The sequence below is a fragment of the Sardina pilchardus genome, chromosome 12, assembly GCF_963854185.1.
Source record: "Sardina pilchardus chromosome 12, fSarPil1.1, whole genome shotgun sequence".
Classification (NCBI taxonomy): domain Eukaryota; kingdom Metazoa; phylum Chordata; class Actinopteri; order Clupeiformes; family Clupeidae; genus Sardina; species Sardina pilchardus.
In genome coordinates, this window is record NC_085005.1 from 10,398,448 (window position 1) to 10,417,331 (window position 18,884).

Consider the following 18,884-nt stretch of genomic DNA (forward strand, 5'->3'; position numbering starts at 1 on the left):
GCCCGTGCAGTCCTAGCCAAGCCGTTGCTACTTGGGATGTGCAAACAGTAGAACAAAAAAGAGGAGCACACATTTTTATGGTCACATTTGAACATTTGGAGACTGCTCCCAAAAATAATGTAGCCCACAGGGCTGGGATGAGTAACAGTCTGGCATGGCTCATTAAAAGTGATGTATTTGGAGCATGATGGATGAAATGGCAACATGGCACAAACATCCTCAAAACAGAGATCTGAACCGCTCTCGAGTACGCCATGTGATGCAACCCGTTGGCCTGTGCAGCGAGCTGTGATGTCAGATTTCTGGGGAGTGGGAGCCAAAGCAGTAAAATGAAAATATTGTGCTTTCCCCTCCACCAGGGCCCTTGGGTGGTGTGAAGAACCTGCGTGTGACCGACCCCACCATGACATCACTGAACGTGAAGTGGGAGCCAGCTGATGGGGCCGTACGCCAGTACAAGATCTTCTTCGTCCCCACCGCCGGAGGACCAGAGGATATGGTACGAGGACAGCATATTCATGCAGTACACTAACGAGGACATGTTTATTTTTCTTTTAATCCGCCAAATTAAGAACAATGCGTTTGGAAATCTGATTCACTGATGCGAGAAACGGACAATCAAACCTGTTCCAATAACGTTCATAATGGATGATTTTTTTGGAGCAGATGTGTACATGTGATTGACCAATTGTTTATCTCATGCGTACTATAATCTTGCTTAAAAAATCTGTTTTTATTTAATGTTACTGCTTAAGTAAGTACCACCTGTACATGCCAAGGCCTACAGAATGCTGCATCTCTAAGGCAATGTTTTTTTTATGTTTTTAAACAGGAGCAAGTCCCAGCTACCCAGACCACTATTGTCCTGAGGAACCTTAAGCCAAACACCCTTTACACTGTGTCGGTTGTGCCAGTCTACCCTGCTACCGAAGGAAGGCGTCAGTCTGAGAACGGAAAAACATGTGAGTGGATTCTACCCAGTCTCTCCACTGTCTAGTGTACAGAATGCAGTTCTACACTGAGAGGCCCATTGACTTCAGATGGTTTCCCATGAAAAGAAAAGAAATCTCCCCAGACACAAAAGAGCCTGTTTAATGTAGCTAAATAAGTCTGTCGTGTGAGCAGTGTTGATTATACTTGGCCCATAAGTGATCTCCGAATAGGGTCGAATGGAAACAGCTCAGGCATGAAGTGCACATTGTAAATTATTATCCTCTACATTCTAATATAAACATACAATGTATCTCATGCTCAGAAGCAGAGAGTTTATATCCAGTTACCATAGAGAACACAGCGTAAGCCAAGAACGAGAGCTTCTCAGTGGGTCTGAAGTTGGATTATTTACGTTTCCCCCCTCTTATTTCCCAGTGCCCTTGGGCGGAGTGAGAAACCTGCGGGTCATCGATCCAACCTTCACCACCCTGAACGCAGTGTGGGAGGCGGCGGATGGGAACGTCCAGGGATACAAAGTTCTCTACGCTCTCGCCGCCGGAGGACCTCAGATGATGGTAGGAATGTCTGACTGGCTCAACTCTTACGCGCCCAATCTAGGTCACGGCGGGTCGCTCCTGACTATTGAATGCACAAAAGTCACAGAGGGTGTTCAGCGCCGCTTTCCAGCATATTTCTCATGACCTAGTTGAATGTCAGTTCAAACGCTGGCAGTCGGTTTTCCCAAAGAGGCGTAGATATAGACAGCGGCACAGACAGACTTATTCTTCGCATTCATAAAGACCGAAATCCCTCTCTCCATCAGAGAGCGTGTAACTCAATCCACGTCTGGCCGTGGGTCTCAATAAATGACAGTTCGAAGAGGGAGGCTAGCTGTGAAACACCATCTGTTTGGACAGCAGTTGCTCCATAGAGACCGTGGGAGGTAGAGCTTGTCTTGAGGCCTACTAGATGTGCTGAGTGAACTTGCATTGAGGCAGAATCGGCACGCCAATGTTCAGCCTGGCTGGGAACTGACAGAGGGTGAACAGCGTTGTAATTCTGAATTTGATTCAATCTGATTTAAAAAAAAAAAAAAAAAAAAAAAAGGTTGGCTCGCCGAGTGGAAAATTTGTCCTGGAAGATTTTTAAAAATCGTTTAATATTCCGTTGGCTCTGTTACATCTTTGTCCATATACGCTAACGTGCTCATGCTTAACCTCACACTCGGTCAGCATTTCACTCTCAGCAGAGCTAAACTGTTTAAAATTGGCTTGCGTCCTGCTCGGGGTAAGACACCAGGATATGTTCTTCAGCTGCTGATAGGTAACTGGAACGGACAGGTTCATGTCCTCTTAGTTACAACTCTTCCATTTCTGCAACAGGAACAAGTATCTGAGAGCACCACCGCCCTGCTGCTGAAGAACCTGGAGCCAGACACAGACTACATCGTCACCGTGCTGCCAGTATACGCAGAAGGCGATGGTCCAGAGCTCGCGGAGAACGGAAAGACAAGTGAGTTGGTGGCCATGATTGCTTTTGTCTCAGCAGAGAATAATAACCTGGGGTGCGTTTCCCAAAACCATAGCTGCTAACCTGTTAGCAACTTAGTTGGTTGGCAATGGGAAATTGCATTGCAACCAACAAAGTTGCTAACTTAGTTAGAAACTATGTTTTTGAGAAATGGACCCCAGAGACATAACCTTACGAGAAACTTTTCCTTATATATTATTATATAAATATATTTTTATTATTATTATTTCAGAGCCTTTGGGTGCAGTCAAAAATCTGCAGGTGATAGACCCAACCATCACCACCTTGAATGTGCGCTGGGAGCCAGCCGAAGGCAACGTGCGCGAGTACAAGGTGGTCTACGTGCCCGCCGGAGGAGGACAGGAGCTGACGGTGAGAGGGGACAGCTGTCACCGGGGCGAGAGTTACGGGCGGTCTGACGTCGCTGGTTATTCTGCAAACTGATTCACCATAATTTCGCTCGATGGTGTTTTGAGCCCCCCAACGTCGTCTTCCAGGCAGCGCTGCCACTGTTGACTTAAAGGCACTTAATCCTACCCCTAACCCTATAGCGCCTTCCAGGCAGCGCTGCCTTGAAGACAACGTTGGGGGCTCAAAACACCAAGAAACCATAATTTCCCAACAGTTGGCCCCGGCTTATATATTTATTTCGCAAAATTTCTTCAGAAATGAGGTTAATACACGGGGGCGGTTAATATGGTGTTAACAAGCTGTTGTTAATGTTAACTTGCATAAAACATTGTCCTGCGGCTTATACACAGGAAATTACTGTAAGCATGTTGCACCACACGTGATCATTTGTCACTTATTTCCATGACTGATCATGAAATAATTTGCAATTCACAATTCGAGTGTGTTGTCCATATGTGGAACATTCTGTGTCATGTGTTTGTATTTATGTGAGTGTTGTTTGAGAATGAGGGAGGGACAGAGACCAACTGATCTTTGGATTGTAACTGAAATTTTTTTGGTGCGAACAGGAGACGGTTTCTGGAGGTGTGACCTACACAGTTTTGAAGAACCTCCAGGCTGATACTCTGTACACGGTCAAAGTCACCCCTGTCTACCCTGAGATGGAGGGCCTTCCACAGTCCGAGAGTGAAAAGACCAGTGAGTTCATGAGAGCTACACAGTCCAAAATAGTGTTTAGTCTGCTTTGGCCCACATGATTGTTACTGACACCACTCATTTGAACAAATGGACATGGAAACTTTTATTTAATAGTGTATGTAATCAATAGCTATTAAAACAATTCATAAAGGAATTGCATGATGCAGGTGTTCCACTTAAAGCATACGCCCATTGGTGAAAATAAACTTAACAGGACAACTGTGGTTAAATGTGAGAGTCGTGCAGTTGGGAAGTACCTGGCTCTTTGTCCTCCACAGAGCCGTTGGGTGGGGTGAAGAACCTGCAGGTGGTGGACCCCACCATCAGCACGCTGACCGCCCGTTGGGAGCCGGCCGACGGAAATGTGCGCCAGTACAAAGTTTTCTACGTCCCGGTTCCAGGATCTGATGAGAAGATGGTGCGTCACTGTATTTTCCCCCATGTGCTAACTAGATCAGTCCGACAGCGATGACTTGTTGAAATGTGCTTTCGAAAAATATGGATATTGTTCTGTCAGCCCAGACAGTGAAATGAATTTCAAACAAATGCTGAATAATTGAAACAATACTGTACGTCTGTATATTTGGTCACTCATACTTTGTTATGATGTGTAAACAGCTGATTGTCCCTATAAATGGCAGACAAATTTGAATGTAAATGTCATTTTTCAGGGCTCTTAATGAATCAAATGTGAAATTGATTGTATCACTTGGCACAATGTTCATTGTTCTTGGTTTCTCTCTCGTCATAACTTTTATCGTTGTGACTTTTATTACCTGTTGTAAACAGGAGCAAGTCTCTGGTGGCACAACCAGCATTGTCTTGAGAAGCCTGGAGGCTAATACCGTCTACAAGGTGTCTGTGCTTCCAGTTTATGACCAGGTGGAGGGCAAACTGCAGTCTGAAAATGGAAAGACAAGTAAGTCTAGATGTTAAAGTGTATCTAAACACAAGCTTCAACCAAGAACTCTTTCATTCAGACACCAGTGTTTTTGGAGTTGTTAAAAAAAAAATCACTTTTCACTTCTTCGCCTGTCTTTCTAATCCCTCCCAATGATGACTATTCATTCCTACTTCAACCATATTTTGAATCTCTCTCTCTCTCTAATACTATGCATTATCTATACTTGTTGTAGAACCTCTTGGTGGTGTGAAGAACCTGAAAGTGACTGACCCCACTGTGAACTCCCTGAGGGTGAAATGGGACGCAGCTGACGGGGATGTGCGCCAGTACAACGTCATCTACGTTCCTGTTGCTGGAGGAACCGAGAGTGTGGTAAATACAGACTAGACCTTTGTTTGTGAAGAATGCAACATGTCTGCAAATAGACAGGTTCAAGAGGCTCCAGATTGCAGTGACCTAGTTGGCCCTTGGAGAGTGATGGACATTGTAGTAAATTTGTGCTCTCAGTTTTAATCCATTCTCCCATTTGTCAATGGGATTCTCTGCCAGATGATCTTCTGAGCCGTGCATGTTGTTTATCTCAGTGCTTTAGCAGTGCACAGACCAAACAGTCACCATCTTGCTCCTGCTGTTTTCCCTCAGGCTCAGGTATCGGGAGTGTCAACCAACACAATGCTGAGGAACCTGCAGCCAGACACGGAATACAAGGTCACTGTGGTGCCTGTCTATGCTGATTTGGAGGGGAAACGCCAGTCAGAGAATGGAAAGACAAGTGAGTCCAGTCCACATGGTTTAAGACAGGAGTACGTCTCTGCTATAAGATTGTTTTTGGCATGGTGCAAATATGCCTTAAAACGCACTTCTCTCCTCCCCTCATCAGGCCTCAGGGAAGAGCCATATTCATTTTTTTAGTGTATTCTTTATTGATTTGTGTTTGTGATTAGATGTCTGGTTCAATGTTTGTGTTGTGGCTTATGTGTTAACATGCCTGTATACTGTACAACAAATGGCCTCTCGGGGACATTAAGGTTTTCTAAGTCTAAGTCTCTCCTCCCTTGCCCTGACCTTTTTCCACCCTCAGAGCCTTTGGGCGGGGTGAAGAACCTACAGGTCACGGATCCCACCACCAGCTCCCTGAAGGTGCGCTGGGAGCCGGCCGAGGGCAACGTCAGGCAGTACAGGCTCTTCTACGTGCCTGCATCTGGCGGAGCGGAGGATATGGTGAGTCTCCACTATACGGGAGAACAATTCGATTGTTTTAGGAGTTAGAGCAGAGGTCAATGACCTCAGTGACCTCATGCGCAGGGTGGCTGCAGGCTTTCATTCCGACTATGTGTGAACATTCCTGACGTGCCCAGTCAGTCCACCTGAGGTTTAGTCCAGCTAGAGAGCCTAAGGACAGTGGATTAAATGCAATGTATTGAATCGAGTATGCTGCTGCTGCTTAGTTTGAAAAGGGAAGGTGCAGCCTGTTGCAGATGAAACTCCATTTTCCAGATCTCAAGTACTGTATGTGGAATCTCTGAGATCTTTCAGAGGGTGAAAATCCAAGCCAGAATTTGAATTGTGCTGATTGGCACCTTTTTTTTTACAAACAGGGGATAAAATGTCGAGCTGTATGAATGAATGAAAACTTGAGTTCAGAATTCATCCCGTTTCTCTAGAAACACGACATCATTACAACGTAGTGGGATTGAGTAGGGCAAAGTTTAGTCCTTAAACGATGTTTCAATTAAACTGTGTTGTCAACTTGCTGTACTTGTCTTTGAACAGGAACAAGTCTCTGGAGGCACAACCACGACCATCCTGAGGAATCTTCTGTCTGACACCGTCTACACTGTCACTGTGGCCCCTGTCTATCCAGAGGGTGAAGGCCTGCGTATGTCGGAAACTGGAAAGACATGTAAGTCACGTCACTTATTAGCTACAGGCCTGTGTTTTGGGGAATTTCTAGGACACGTCTAAGCCTTGTCATACAGTGTTAATGTCTCACACCAAGTTAAGATGTCAAGAACATCCTACTCTTGGAAAAAAAAAAGGAAAAAAAACTGTAATTGAAAATAATGACTGAGATGAGATGTGATTTTCTGCCAAATGTCCCAATATGGAAACTAGTGGAGCTTGTCTAGTGGTTATGGAGGGAGGGAGGGTTCTGTGGTTAAATCATGTTTTAAACGTCAGTGCCGTTTGTGCGTGCCATGCTAATTCAGCAAAATCTTCTCCAGGGAAACTAATTGGAAACCTCAGTCTGCAGTGGAGCATGTCCGAATTACGGGCCTTATGGTGTCTAATGATTCCCTGATAGTCTGCAATACCCTGTTGAGTAGTTTGCATTGGAGGATTCATACGTAGTGTTAAATGAGTATAAATGACTACCAGATTTCAAATGTACGCCTGAGTACATAATCATGTCGTGTCACACTAGATGCGGAGGACTTCTTTTTGGTTACAACTCGTAATGGCAGCTTTGTCATTTGAAGAACGATACATCAGTGTAGTAGATCATGAGTAGATAAGACAGTGAATCAAATATAAATGGACAATCGGCATTACAATAGGTTTTAAGTATGCCCTGATACAATCCATCAGTGAGGAGATCTAACCATTGCGCAGTAAAGAACTAAACGCACTTTACTGACATCTGCTTCAGTTTTAGAGAAAGCAGTTTTAGCAGAAACCCAAAATTGTGCTCCCCACTCTCTCCATGTTCTCAGCATGTGTACCATAAAAAGGCTTCGCTCTTGGTGCCTGCTTAGGTCTGCATTTGTCTCCTAACTTCATGGAATTTCCTCTTGCTTGAAATTGAGTAACGCTATCGGATCTTGACGTTTATTTTCTATAGGTTTCCCACAGTGAAGGTTTTTCCATCATACAGTTCTGTCCTCCTCCTCCCAAAAAGGTTTTTGGCTGAGATGAAATTCTCACTCTCTCTCTCTCTCTTTTGCCCCCGCTCTCCCTCCCCTTTCTCCCACAGTGCCACGCACCGCTCCCAGGAATATGAAGGTCTACAATCCGAGCCCTAACAGCCTGAACGTGCGATGGGAACCTGCCTCAGGACGGGTGCAGCAGTATCGCGTTGTCTACCAGCCCGTCAATGGAGTTAGGCCATCTGAGTCTGTAAGTATCTGGTGTTTAAAAAAACAAACGAACCAGACAAAAAAAAAAAAAACCCTGTCTGACCACTGGAACGAATTGCCACTAATTTTGCAATTGGAGAGGCGAGGGGTTGTTTTGGTGGAATATTCACTTTCACAGTCTAGAAAGAGCACCTCGGGTGCTGGCTTCTCGTGGACACTCTCAGGCCCTGTCCTGGACAGACTTGTGGTTGAAACGGAGTGCTGGAAAACAGCCAGTGGAAATGCAATCTATTCACAGCTAGTTTTCTTCCCTTTTGGAGAAAACAAGAAGGCTAGTGTCTCATTCTGTCATAAAGAGTTAGCTTGGCTACAGATGTACCCCCCCTTCTCTAATGCACTGAAACAATAGTAGTTTATTAGACTTGCCGACGTTCAATAACAATGAGGTTGATTTTCAGTTATGCAGAAATCTTGTTCCTTTGGCTCTTGGGCCAGTTCTATGCATGAATGCGCATGTCTTGGATTGCATGATAAAAGATAGAACTAATTGCCATACAACCAGCATTTTACAGTATTGCAAAACGTTGGAAAATACAACTCTTGCACCATCTGTGAATGTCATCTATGAAAACGTGTTTGAAGTTTTGGTGAGCGAGATCGGAAGGATAATGAGCCTGTTTTTAATGATTACATTTCTCTTTAGTGCAGCTGTAAGGCTTAGATAAAAAGTGGGGGGATGAAAAAAGGAAAGAAAAAAGAAAGGATTTTCATGGCAGGGGACCTCCCTTTCTTTTTTTCCAAATTGTTTGCCAGCCACGGCATCTATTTGTAGCACATCTATGGGGGAAGATGGGCGAGTGTGTGAGTGACTGGCTGTCTCCAGTTGGTGCACACATGTGGGCGCTCTGCTGTTCACACCAGCAGGCCCGTCAAAGCTGTGGCCCTTTCATCTCCCTCACACAGCCTAACATTATCCTAAGGCTGGGGGAAGCGATGACAACGCGAGCACCTGCATCAGTCTCAGACGTTTCTGGGGCAGCCTGTGTAGTGTATACAATAGCTGCAATAGCCCAGTGGTGGTGGTGTGTGTTTTGACACAGAGAGAATATGGCCCACCACCACACTCATAAAACTCTAAAGAGGGATGTTCAATCCAGTTCTTCGCCCCGTTCAGTCCCCCCCCCCCAGTATAATCCAGAGTTGACAGCCGTTTGCAAACTTCCAAAGTAGTTACTCTCACAAAATTATACTGTTTATTTAGCATTTAACCTCTGAGAGCTTTGTTTGTATGACATGTCTATTTGAAAATGTTATCTCACTCAGATCACATAAACAGGGGATTAACAGTGAGGTCATTATATACATTTGCAGTGCCAGATTAGTAATGGCAGAAGGGGCTAAGTGTTAGCAGCAGTGAGACTGTCTTATCTGACTTCTTTAATAACAGATGACATGAATTTGTGGTCCTTATCTACTCAGGTCCTGGTTCCCGGAAGCACCCAAAATGCCTTCTTGGATCAGCTTGTTCCAGACACCGAGTACTCAGTGACAGTTGTGCCTGTCTATGCTGATGGAGATGGACCTTCTGCCCAGGATAATGGCAGAACATGTGGGTTCACTTGTCCTTTATGTATAAATGAGTTGTAAGCAGTGGCTTTATATACAGCTACAGTAGTAGAAGAACCCACACACACACCAGGCCCAGCAGAACTTCGTAATTTCTCTTGGCTGGTCCCGATAAGTCATCTCAGAACTGATGAACTGCAAACAGGAACTGTTTTGATGACACCATATTAAAGTTCATGTGTAGCCACCAAATCAAGTAATAGTAAATCACTGACATATGTCAAAGATATATGGGCCTTTGTCGTTTTGTGTGTTTTTTATTGATATGTTATAGACGTGTTATACATGTGTAATACCTATATCTTGATTATGGATCGGCTTTATTATGTGTTATGGATCTTTTGATCATTTGTAATAACTATGATGTCCATATGATTTGACATTTCCAGTGCCTCGTGCTGGGCCCAGGAATCTGCGAGTGTTTGACGCAACCACCAGCACCCTGAGCATTGGCTGGGATCATGCTGAGGGACCAGTCATGCAGTACAAGATCTCCTACGCACCTCTCACCGGAGACCCCATCACCGAGTTTGTGAGTATCATTTTAATTAAAACAACATACAGATGAGGACTCATTTATTTCTACATGTGAGGTCATTATGAAGAACTTACTCATATTCTGGAATGTCGGGCACATCAATATTATTCCTGGGAAAGCTAGCTAATAGCCATAAATGGATAAAATCAGGAACGAGAGCAGCTGCACTGGAGTCATCCACTGAAATAAAAGCGCCATTACTCCAAATGTTCCTAGCTCTAATGAGACAGGGAACGTTCCATAATAGTTTCCTCTTTCTTGATTGAGCTCTTCCCTTGAAAAAAAAAAGGGATCTTTGTCATAGGCAGTAAAACCACAGGAGAGCATGTCCTTATAGGAATACTGAGCTTGAATTAAACAAAACAATATCTTTCCTTTGTCTCTCGCAGGCTGTTGTCCCTGGAAACAGAAACAATGCCATCCTGCAGAACCTAAAGCCCGACACCCCTTACAACATCACAGTGGAGGCTATTTATGGAGATGGCCCTGGCGGTTCTCTTGTTGGGACTGGACGCACAGGTGCGAACACATGAATGGCACACATTGAATTGAATGGCTGACAGGTATCATCTTCTTTTAGGCATAGTTAGAGGATTGGATCTGTAGTAGGATGATCTCTTAAATATATATAAAGAGGCATTGGCATGCCTTGGCCAAGGCACCAGGAATCCACAGTAGTTCAGCTGGTACGCCTCAGTTACTGGCCTGCATTACTCGGAGTTACACAAACAATAGAAACCTTATATCTTGGCTTCGACTGAGACGGTACTGTGCCAGGGCAGCCTGTATGAGAACAAGAGCGGGGAGTCGGGCGAGGGCGGCGGAAAAACATTATGTTGCAGCTGCCCACGACCCAGCTACCTCAGCAAGACCAGGAGAAAAATAAAACCCCAATCTAAACACCCGTATTACCCATAATAGCCCTGTAAACACAGTAGAGGAGAAGCAGCCATTCTTAGGCCCACGGTGGGGCAGCCTTTCCCAGGGCTGGTGATGAGAAGTTCTTGGGTCAGTTTCTCGAGACAGGACATGGCGCGCCCTTGTGTGTTTTCCTGGACTTAAGCACCATGACTAATCCATTGCTGTTGCCTTCTTTTCCTGCTTGTCGTCCCCCTCTCACAGTTGGTCTCCTGGAACCTCGCAACCTCCGCATCTCGGATGAATGGTACACCCGATTCCGTGTGGCTTGGGACGCTGTGGCTGCTCCCGTTCTGGGCTATAAACTAGTCTACCAGCCTGCAGGTGAGCTTTCCGACATTAGTTTCCAGTGAATTAGGTTGGGCTCTCACCTACTGTATGGGTGGGTAAGCACTGTTTTCTTTTTTGAGTGTTTTTCTTTGAGTGTTGTACCATGAAACTGCTTTCTACTGCTAATAAGTGAGATGGAGAGGAATTGGAATGTGTAATGTTCAGTGTTAATGAAAAACGTTCTTTTGCATATTCAGGTAAAGATGACTCATTGGAGGTGTTTGTTGGTGATGTCACTACCTACACCCTGCGGAACCTGCTCCCTGGCACAACCTATGATGTAAAAGTCTTTGCTCAGTACGACGGTGGTATGAGCGGGGCACTCATTGGACAAGGAACTACATGTAAGTGTTGTCTAGAGCCTTCAGCATGAATCTCTTGGGTTCTGGAATAAAAAAGGAACATTTCTATATCTGCTATTTTGTTCTTGTTTTTTTTGCAGTGTACTTGAATGTCACCAATCTTGAGACCTACAACGTTGGTTATGACAAGTTCTGCATCAAATGGACGCCACATCGTGCTGCAACGTCTTACAGGATAAAGTTGAACCCTCTTGATCGTAAGTCTGTCTAAACACATCTGTATTTCAAAAATAGAATGGCAGTACAAATGTGGCAAATCTGCACACTTAGATCTGTGAAATCATTTTTTTATTATTATTATTCAAATCTGCAAGATTTTGGTCGTAGACCTCCCTCGGAGGCACAGTCAATAACTTTCTGTTTGTTATCCCAACACGAAACAAATCTATAAGGAACAGTTTCATGAGTGTTGTGGTCTGTGTGGTGCATTGCCAACATCTCAGTCCATTGGAATGCCATTGTATTGGTTGTTTCGTCTAGCTTTGTTAAAGCCTTGTTTGTTTTAAGCCGAGTTTGTGTTTATACCTCAGAGACGGATGTGTAACATTTTGAATACATCCGACCACCGAGTTTTTAATTAACCAAAGGGATTAGAACTTTGTAATTAGCGTCAAGCTTTGAACCCATCTGTTTCATATCGGCACATAAATTTGAGTTGCAACTCTTAAAAACAGGAAGCACCATCTCTAAGTGCTGAGAACGTGGTAGTGATTACACTTCAGGCAGTGACAGTTAACCAAATTAAGAGCTTTTAGTATAGTTTAGTGGGAATGCAGCTGCTAGCTTAATCATGTTCTCAGGAGGGATCAGGAGGAACGATCTGCATGTTAAAGTAAGGACTTCACCAGGGGTGAAAATCAGGCAACTGACCCAGATTGGTGGTGTGGTTAGGTTTATTGCAGAAAGAAAATACTGTATGCTTTGGCAATGATTTAAGTATGATTTTAAGTTCTGAAAGTGAAAGCAGAGGTCCTACAATCCAATCTTTTTTTTACAACCTGTATCTGACTGTTTCATGAACTTCACTCACTTTCTCAGTACAATTCTACTGACCAGATAGATATTTTGGTCTATGTACAGTAGTTAGATTTTAGTCTGCTGAACCTGTTCATAAAATATCACAGGTAGCATATCAGCACATATAGCATCTTATGAGATCTAGCAGTATTTGGTTGATAACTGGTCTTAGTTTAGCATGGCATAGGCACACTGTACCATCAAAGCCTTTCAAGTTGCCTGGACAGTTAAACATTTGTGTTTTTGTGTCTTTTAAATGTTTTGACATGGGTAGGTCTTAATAATTTAAACATTATATGAAGTTTATTTGTGGCACCGTCAAAGTCAACAAGTATTTAACACGCATTGTGTTTTTTTTACCCCAGCCGCAGCCAAGGGTCAGCAGGAAATCACCATCACAGCTGCTCAGAGTCAGTACTGCTTTGATGGCCTGTCTCCAGACTCCCTGTACAGCGCTACTGTGTTTGTCCAAACCCCAAACCTGGAGGGCCCTGGAGTCAGTGTGAAAGAACGCACATGTGAGTGGGTTACAGTATATCTTCTAACAATATGCTAAAATGGTTTTGTGAGTAAGAGCTTAACCTGTATTCATTTACCTGTAACTGTATTTATTTGTTTGTGTTTGTTTGTCTTGCAGTGTTCAAGCCTACACCTGTTCCAACATTGCCACCTACTCCTCCCCCTCCCCCTACGATTCCACCTGGCTGGGCCGGTAAGCTCAAACATATCCTAGTCAGGAAAGCTGTTTAACCTTTAGTGCATGAAGTTAGATTATGAGTAATTGATCTGATCTTGACCACCACCAGAGAGGTGTTAACTTGGCATTAGCCTCTGCACATTTAATGAGATACTTCGCTCCTGGTTAACACTCCATATGCCTTTGTCTCAGGGCATGCTTTTGTCTGAGCAAAACTCAAACAGATCATTCTAATGAGTCAGGATAAAAACATTTTTTAAAAAAGTTACATATGGTCATGTTCAAAAATGTAAGTGTTGAGGGGATATCAGAGGTTTGGTGTGCCGCTCACATGAGGTAGACATTATCTTGCATTTTCATCAACTCAAGTGATCCAGACGGGAAGAAAATAAGTCGTTAAAGGCAGTTCATTTTCAGACCGTCTGGTCACCAAATGTGACTCACTTTTTATTGAAAATGCGATCAATTAAACCAGTAATTGGTATGCATAGGTTCAGCATGTCAGTTCAGTCTCACTGAGTTTGTTTGTGAGATTCCAACGACCTTTCTGTTGTTTGTCAAGAAGCGGACTAATTCAAATCAAACGCTGAGTTGGTCCTCACGTTTGTTTCAAGCAGTAAACCATGCCAGATTATGCCACATCATTAGCCTGATAAACCTTCTTCTGCCACAGTTTGCAAAGGTGCCAAAGCTGATGTAGTCTTCCTCATTGATGGTTCATGGAGTATCGGAGAGGAGAGCTTTAACAAGGTGGTGAAGTTTGTCTTCAACATGATTGGAGCTTTCGATGTCATCGGACCATCAGGAATGCAGGTGTGTGTCAGTAAAATCATATTGCTGCTTCCATCAAAACAGTTCTGTTTTGATTGATTCTCTAAACTTATCTACATATTTTCATGGTTACAGGTGTCAGTTGTACAGTACAGTGATGATGCCCAGAATGAGTTCAGGCTGAACACGTACAGTGACAAGGGCATGGCTCTGTCTGCTCTTACACTTATTAAATACAAGGGAGGAAACACTAAAACAGGTAATCTTCACTGTCATCCAAATGTTCCTTGATCCAAGTCTTTTCCAGTCACAACTCCCTGTGGATAAGATCAGAAAACCAACCCCTATTTTGCCAAACTCCGATGACAAGACATCATGATGTAGAGTGGTAGTTTGTTGGATGAACTCTCTGAAAATGACCTCTCAACCAGAGGACTTTGTGTGTATATGCTTGTTTCGCAGGAGTTGCTCTGAAACATGTGCATGAGAAAGTCTTCACTTCAGATAATGGAATGAGAAGAAATGTTCCTAAAGTGGTTGTAGCAGTCACAGACGGACGCTCTCAAGATGAAGTAACAAAGAATGCGGCCAAGCTGCAGCATTCTGGTAAGATAAATAAAGTTAAATTGTTGTGTTCACTGGGATTAGTTATCTGATAGTTGGAGACATATTTTATTATTGTGATACATATAATGCCTTTTTGTATCAAAATGACAGCTCAGTGAAAACTTTGTATCAGAGCTAACTGCAGTTTTTTCTTGTTGTTCGTTCAGATTTTGGTGTTAACAGGAATGACCTCTATTTGACTCTATGCTCTGTGTCATAATATCGTCTCCTATCCCATCAGGGTACAGTGTGTTTGTCGTCGGAGTTGCCGACGTGGACTTTGTGGAACTTCAGAATATTGGCAGCAAGCCCAGTGAACGTCATGTCTTCGTTGTGGATGACTTTGATGCTTTTGCAACAATTCAAGACAATCTTGTGACCTTCATTTGTGAAACAGCCACATCATGTAAGATTTCATCTCCTGTATGAGATCTTTATGCCCAGGTCCACTGTCAAAATCAACATACTGACATCTTTTTTTATAATTACAGCTTGTCCTTTGATCTTCCTGAATGGGTTCACATCACCAGGTGCTGTCACTTAATCATATTGTTTTTGTCCACAAACAAATTCACATGGAAAGATGAGTGATCCTGTTCTCTTAAGTGTTTTTTTCTTAATCATAGGCTACTTATATTTCCTTGGTAGGCTTTAGAATGCTTGAGGCCTTCAACATAACTGACAGGACGTATGGTTCCATCAACGGTGTCTCCATGGAAACAGGCTCCTTCAACAGCTACACTGCCTACAGACTTCACAAGAATGCTTACCTTACTCAGCCATCTTCGTAAGTGTTGGGCTTCCACACACAGGTTCTGTTTGGCTCTGTTGATATGTAGCTGTGACATCTGCATAGATGTAACAAACTTCTGCGCTGAAATCTGCCACCTAAAATGTTGAGTAGATTAAAAGAAAAGGTTGTACTATCTTGTGCTGAACAAATATATATAGTATATAAACATATCTAAGGAGAGAGAGCATTCAGTCTTATTCTTTTGGCTTGTGAAACTGGTGGCATTCAAACTAGTTTCATACTGGTTTCAAAAATGCCTGTAAAAGTGTCAGTAAAATGACTGTTTCGAAAGGTAAACTAGAGAGTATTTATCAAGACTTAGCAGCCTGTTGATCAAATTGCTGTCCAAGGTGAACTCCAAGAGGTTTTATGTAATTTGAGGGTGAGCTAATCCTCTTTTAGGAGCAACCAAAGCATTTCACTGCTTTGGGTCATTTTTGCTATGATAGATATGTGCCTAAACAATGCTCTGTGGAGTAATTACCCTCTTATTGGTGCTTAATGATTAATGACGTCTGTTTCACTTTGCATGAGACTTTCATTGACTGATTACCCTTGGAGCACCACAATGGTGGAAACAGCAGGAAATGTCTCTCTTGGAAACTGTTACGCCTGGCAGCCGAATTTAATTGTATACAGTGTGTGTGTGCATGTATGTGAATGGCTCGAGCATGATCTCATGCAATGACTTTGGATTGATCGCTCTGACTTTCCTGGGAAAGGCTGAGTCTCCTTTTGGCTGGCTGGTGTAGCTGACATGATCCGTCTTGCCCAGACAGACAGTGAAAGCTCACTGCCATCTAAACTAGGTCAATTGATTTACAACACTCTGATAACTCGAGAGTGACTGACTAAGCTAACAGGTCATGACATTTGTAAAAGTATATAGCTAGCCTTGGGGCACAGATCTACTTCAGTTCTACTCGCCCTCTGCAAATGAGGACCCCTCAATAACCATGTGGTTCAAAGCCTTCCTGAGTCTGCCTTTTGTAGTTAGAGAGCCATTTTACAAGGCAGGTCAGCATATCAGATATCCTCAGAAATCATTTCTTAAGGTTTTATACAAGGGTGGACTTTAGTGAGGTGATTACTAAGACACCAGACCCTAATGTTTATAACATACCATGCTGCTATATATACATGACCAAAAATTTTGTCAGTTTACCCTGCTGTGTGCTACACCTTATTGAGCTGATATTTATGCCGAAATTCCTTCACAGAGACATCCATCCTGATGGCCTCCCAGCAGGGTACACAATCATCCTAATGTTCCGACTCCTTCCCGACTCCCCCAAAGAGGCTTTCGACATTTGGCAAGTGTCGGACAAGAACGACAAGCCCGAAACCGGAGTCACGATTGATCGTAAGTCTGCCGTCACATACTCCCCATTTTCTGGGAATGGCAAGACAGTAGAAGAAAGGAAAGAAGAGGGAAGTGAGCAACTGTCCAGCAGCTGTGGCTTTATGAGATTTTTCTCTTTCTTGTTTTGGGAGCACTCCTCAGAAAAGAACTCTTGAATGGGTCCAATCCCCCCGGGGCAATCTCTGGTGTTTTGTGGTAGTTAAAAACGTGGGCATGCATATTCTCCATCCACGACTCAGCCAGGTCCTACTCACAAACAGCTTTGAATGCGGTAGTGTTGTGGAGAGATGCAGGTTTCACACATCCCTGTCTGCTTGCCACACTCGTAATTACTTGCTGGTGAAATCTGTTGGTTCTGTTTCTAGTTTTCGGAGACTTGTGCGTGACACTGTGCCTAATCAGTTGTTTGGAGTGCTGTCTGAAAAACAACAACAAAAACTGTTTCCCCTTTCTCTCCCTTTTCTCTCTCTCTCTCTCCCTCACTCTTTCTCCATCCAGCTTCCAGCCAAACACTATCGTTTTATAACAAGGACACCCGTGGGGAGATCCAAAGGGCCACATTCGATAATGATCAAGTGAAGAGAATCTTTCATGGTAGCTTCCATAAGGTAAACAGCTTTGGATTTTTTGTCTTCCTCATTCACATAAGCTGGATGCCTGGGGTCTAGCAAACAATGGGTGGTTTGCGTTAATCATATTGCATTCCTGTCTCAATAATCTAGATATATAATCAATAATAAGAATATTTGACATACAGTACCACATGTTGTTACAGGGGAGAGTTTTTGCCTCAAATGCAGTTTTTGGAATGAGCAGTTATGTTATGTAACAGGTGGCTTATGGAGACTATTTGGTCTGTTTGTTTGAAAGTGTATTATAGATAAGTGAGTCCTATTGTATCCCATTAATTTGCATAATAAGGACGTTTATGAGTCTGTCGTTTGTTTAGGAGTTGAAAGAGAAGTTGCACTAATAGTTGTATAATTGCTTGGAGTTCAGTTCATCTGGAATAGGATGTGTGTACACACATACGGACAGCAATCACTGACAGTTTACATTATCAAAATATGATCTGTAATTTAATGTCCATTAGCCAAATTGAACAATTTAGATAGAGAAAGGAAAATGTGCACTCATAGATTAAAGTGGTTTTAACCTTCTGAGGTCTGCAACTGTTTTTGCACATGATCGAGTCGGCAAATGGATGTGGCTCTGATCCAGTGCAGACCTGGGCCAGTTCCGGCCCAGACTCACTCGAGTACAGGGCTGGACTTCAGAGTCTACACTCTCTGGGAATGTTTTGCAACCAAACAAGGTTTTCGTCAATCACTGCCAAAAAGAGCGAATATAATGGAAGCCATACTGAGAATCTTTATGAGGTGTGCTAAAAGGGCCTATCATCTAATCAAGGTGAGGATGGAAGTGGGCAACAGTAAAAAAAAAAAAAAAAAACAACAATAGGAGACAAAACAAGGCTATGGGACACAATCATTTACATGAGGCTGTGTGTATGTCTTTTATCGCACTCTTTCACAAGAATCCATAAGTCATTTTAGGGTAGGCCATTAAACGGAGCTGCAGTTGCTGCTGGCGCAGAAGGCTGGAAAATGTTGGGTCACTGCTTTAGCTGTTAAACAATTACATCAGAGAGGCAGAAGAATGCCAGGCAGGGGGGAGTTATTCCTTTTTTTGCTCTCTTTTACTCCCTTTCTTACTTCCCCCCAGTCACTTACCTTCTTACTCACTCTCTCAACCCCTCCCCCTCTGTTGGCTTTGTCACTGTGTGTCACCCCCCTGGATTCAAGCCTGGCTTGCGTCCGCTGCTTGTGGTAGTTGACCACAGGGGGAATACTTTGCGGTTACTGTAGCTCAAGGGGTGCGGTAGATCATTTTTTGTGGTTTACCTCCCAGCGTTTGTGTATATGCTGTATCGACCCGGCTCAGCTCCCGGCTCTGAACACGACTGTCACAGCCAGGCTTACCCTACTCAGCAGACCGTCTGCTCCCTCCCCCTTCCTCCCCCAAAACTTCTCCTGGCCAAGTACCACCACTTAGCATGTCACCTCCAGAACAGGACCCAAGTGCTATGCGGGGAGCATGTAGTGCTAACAACTTTCTCTAGTGAAAGCACTGTTATGGTGAATAACTCCACCAACTCCTTAGCTCTACTTTTATTCCTCTTCTTAGCTCCTTCAAATGCTAAAGGTAGGGTATTTTACCACTGTAAAAATAATAGCTTCATGCAAATGTGACTGAAAAGGTAAATGTCTGTTGGTGTTGGCAGCACCTTGTCATTATTATTATTATTA

The 18,884-nt window shown here is 43.5% G+C and overlaps 1 protein-coding gene across 1 annotated transcript in view; it reads left to right on the top strand.

Annotated features, from left to right (window-relative positions):
* The window catches only part of col12a1b (collagen, type XII, alpha 1b), a 71,210-nt gene that overhangs the window by 38,920 nt on the left and 13,406 nt on the right, over nt 1-18,884 (top strand). The window contains exons 32-60 of the mRNA XM_062551364.1: nt 360-499; nt 833-962; nt 1,369-1,508; nt 2,316-2,445; nt 2,696-2,835; nt 3,444-3,573; nt 3,852-3,991; nt 4,363-4,492; nt 4,710-4,849; nt 5,120-5,249; nt 5,559-5,698; nt 6,251-6,380; nt 7,452-7,594; nt 9,034-9,163; nt 9,570-9,712; nt 10,108-10,237; nt 10,841-10,960; nt 11,164-11,310; nt 11,409-11,525; nt 12,711-12,863; nt 12,983-13,057; nt 13,716-13,855; nt 13,949-14,072; nt 14,276-14,419; nt 14,661-14,825; nt 14,911-14,949; nt 15,068-15,206; nt 16,433-16,575; nt 17,074-17,183. Of these exons, the coding sequence (XP_062407348.1) occupies nt 360-499; nt 833-962; nt 1,369-1,508; nt 2,316-2,445; nt 2,696-2,835; nt 3,444-3,573; nt 3,852-3,991; nt 4,363-4,492; nt 4,710-4,849; nt 5,120-5,249; nt 5,559-5,698; nt 6,251-6,380; nt 7,452-7,594; nt 9,034-9,163; nt 9,570-9,712; nt 10,108-10,237; nt 10,841-10,960; nt 11,164-11,310; nt 11,409-11,525; nt 12,711-12,863; nt 12,983-13,057; nt 13,716-13,855; nt 13,949-14,072; nt 14,276-14,419; nt 14,661-14,825; nt 14,911-14,949; nt 15,068-15,206; nt 16,433-16,575; nt 17,074-17,183 (3,782 nt within the window). The remainder of the gene's footprint in view (nt 1-359; nt 500-832; nt 963-1,368; nt 1,509-2,315; nt 2,446-2,695; nt 2,836-3,443; nt 3,574-3,851; nt 3,992-4,362; nt 4,493-4,709; nt 4,850-5,119; nt 5,250-5,558; nt 5,699-6,250; nt 6,381-7,451; nt 7,595-9,033; nt 9,164-9,569; nt 9,713-10,107; nt 10,238-10,840; nt 10,961-11,163; nt 11,311-11,408; nt 11,526-12,710; nt 12,864-12,982; nt 13,058-13,715; nt 13,856-13,948; nt 14,073-14,275; nt 14,420-14,660; nt 14,826-14,910; nt 14,950-15,067; nt 15,207-16,432; nt 16,576-17,073; nt 17,184-18,884) is intronic.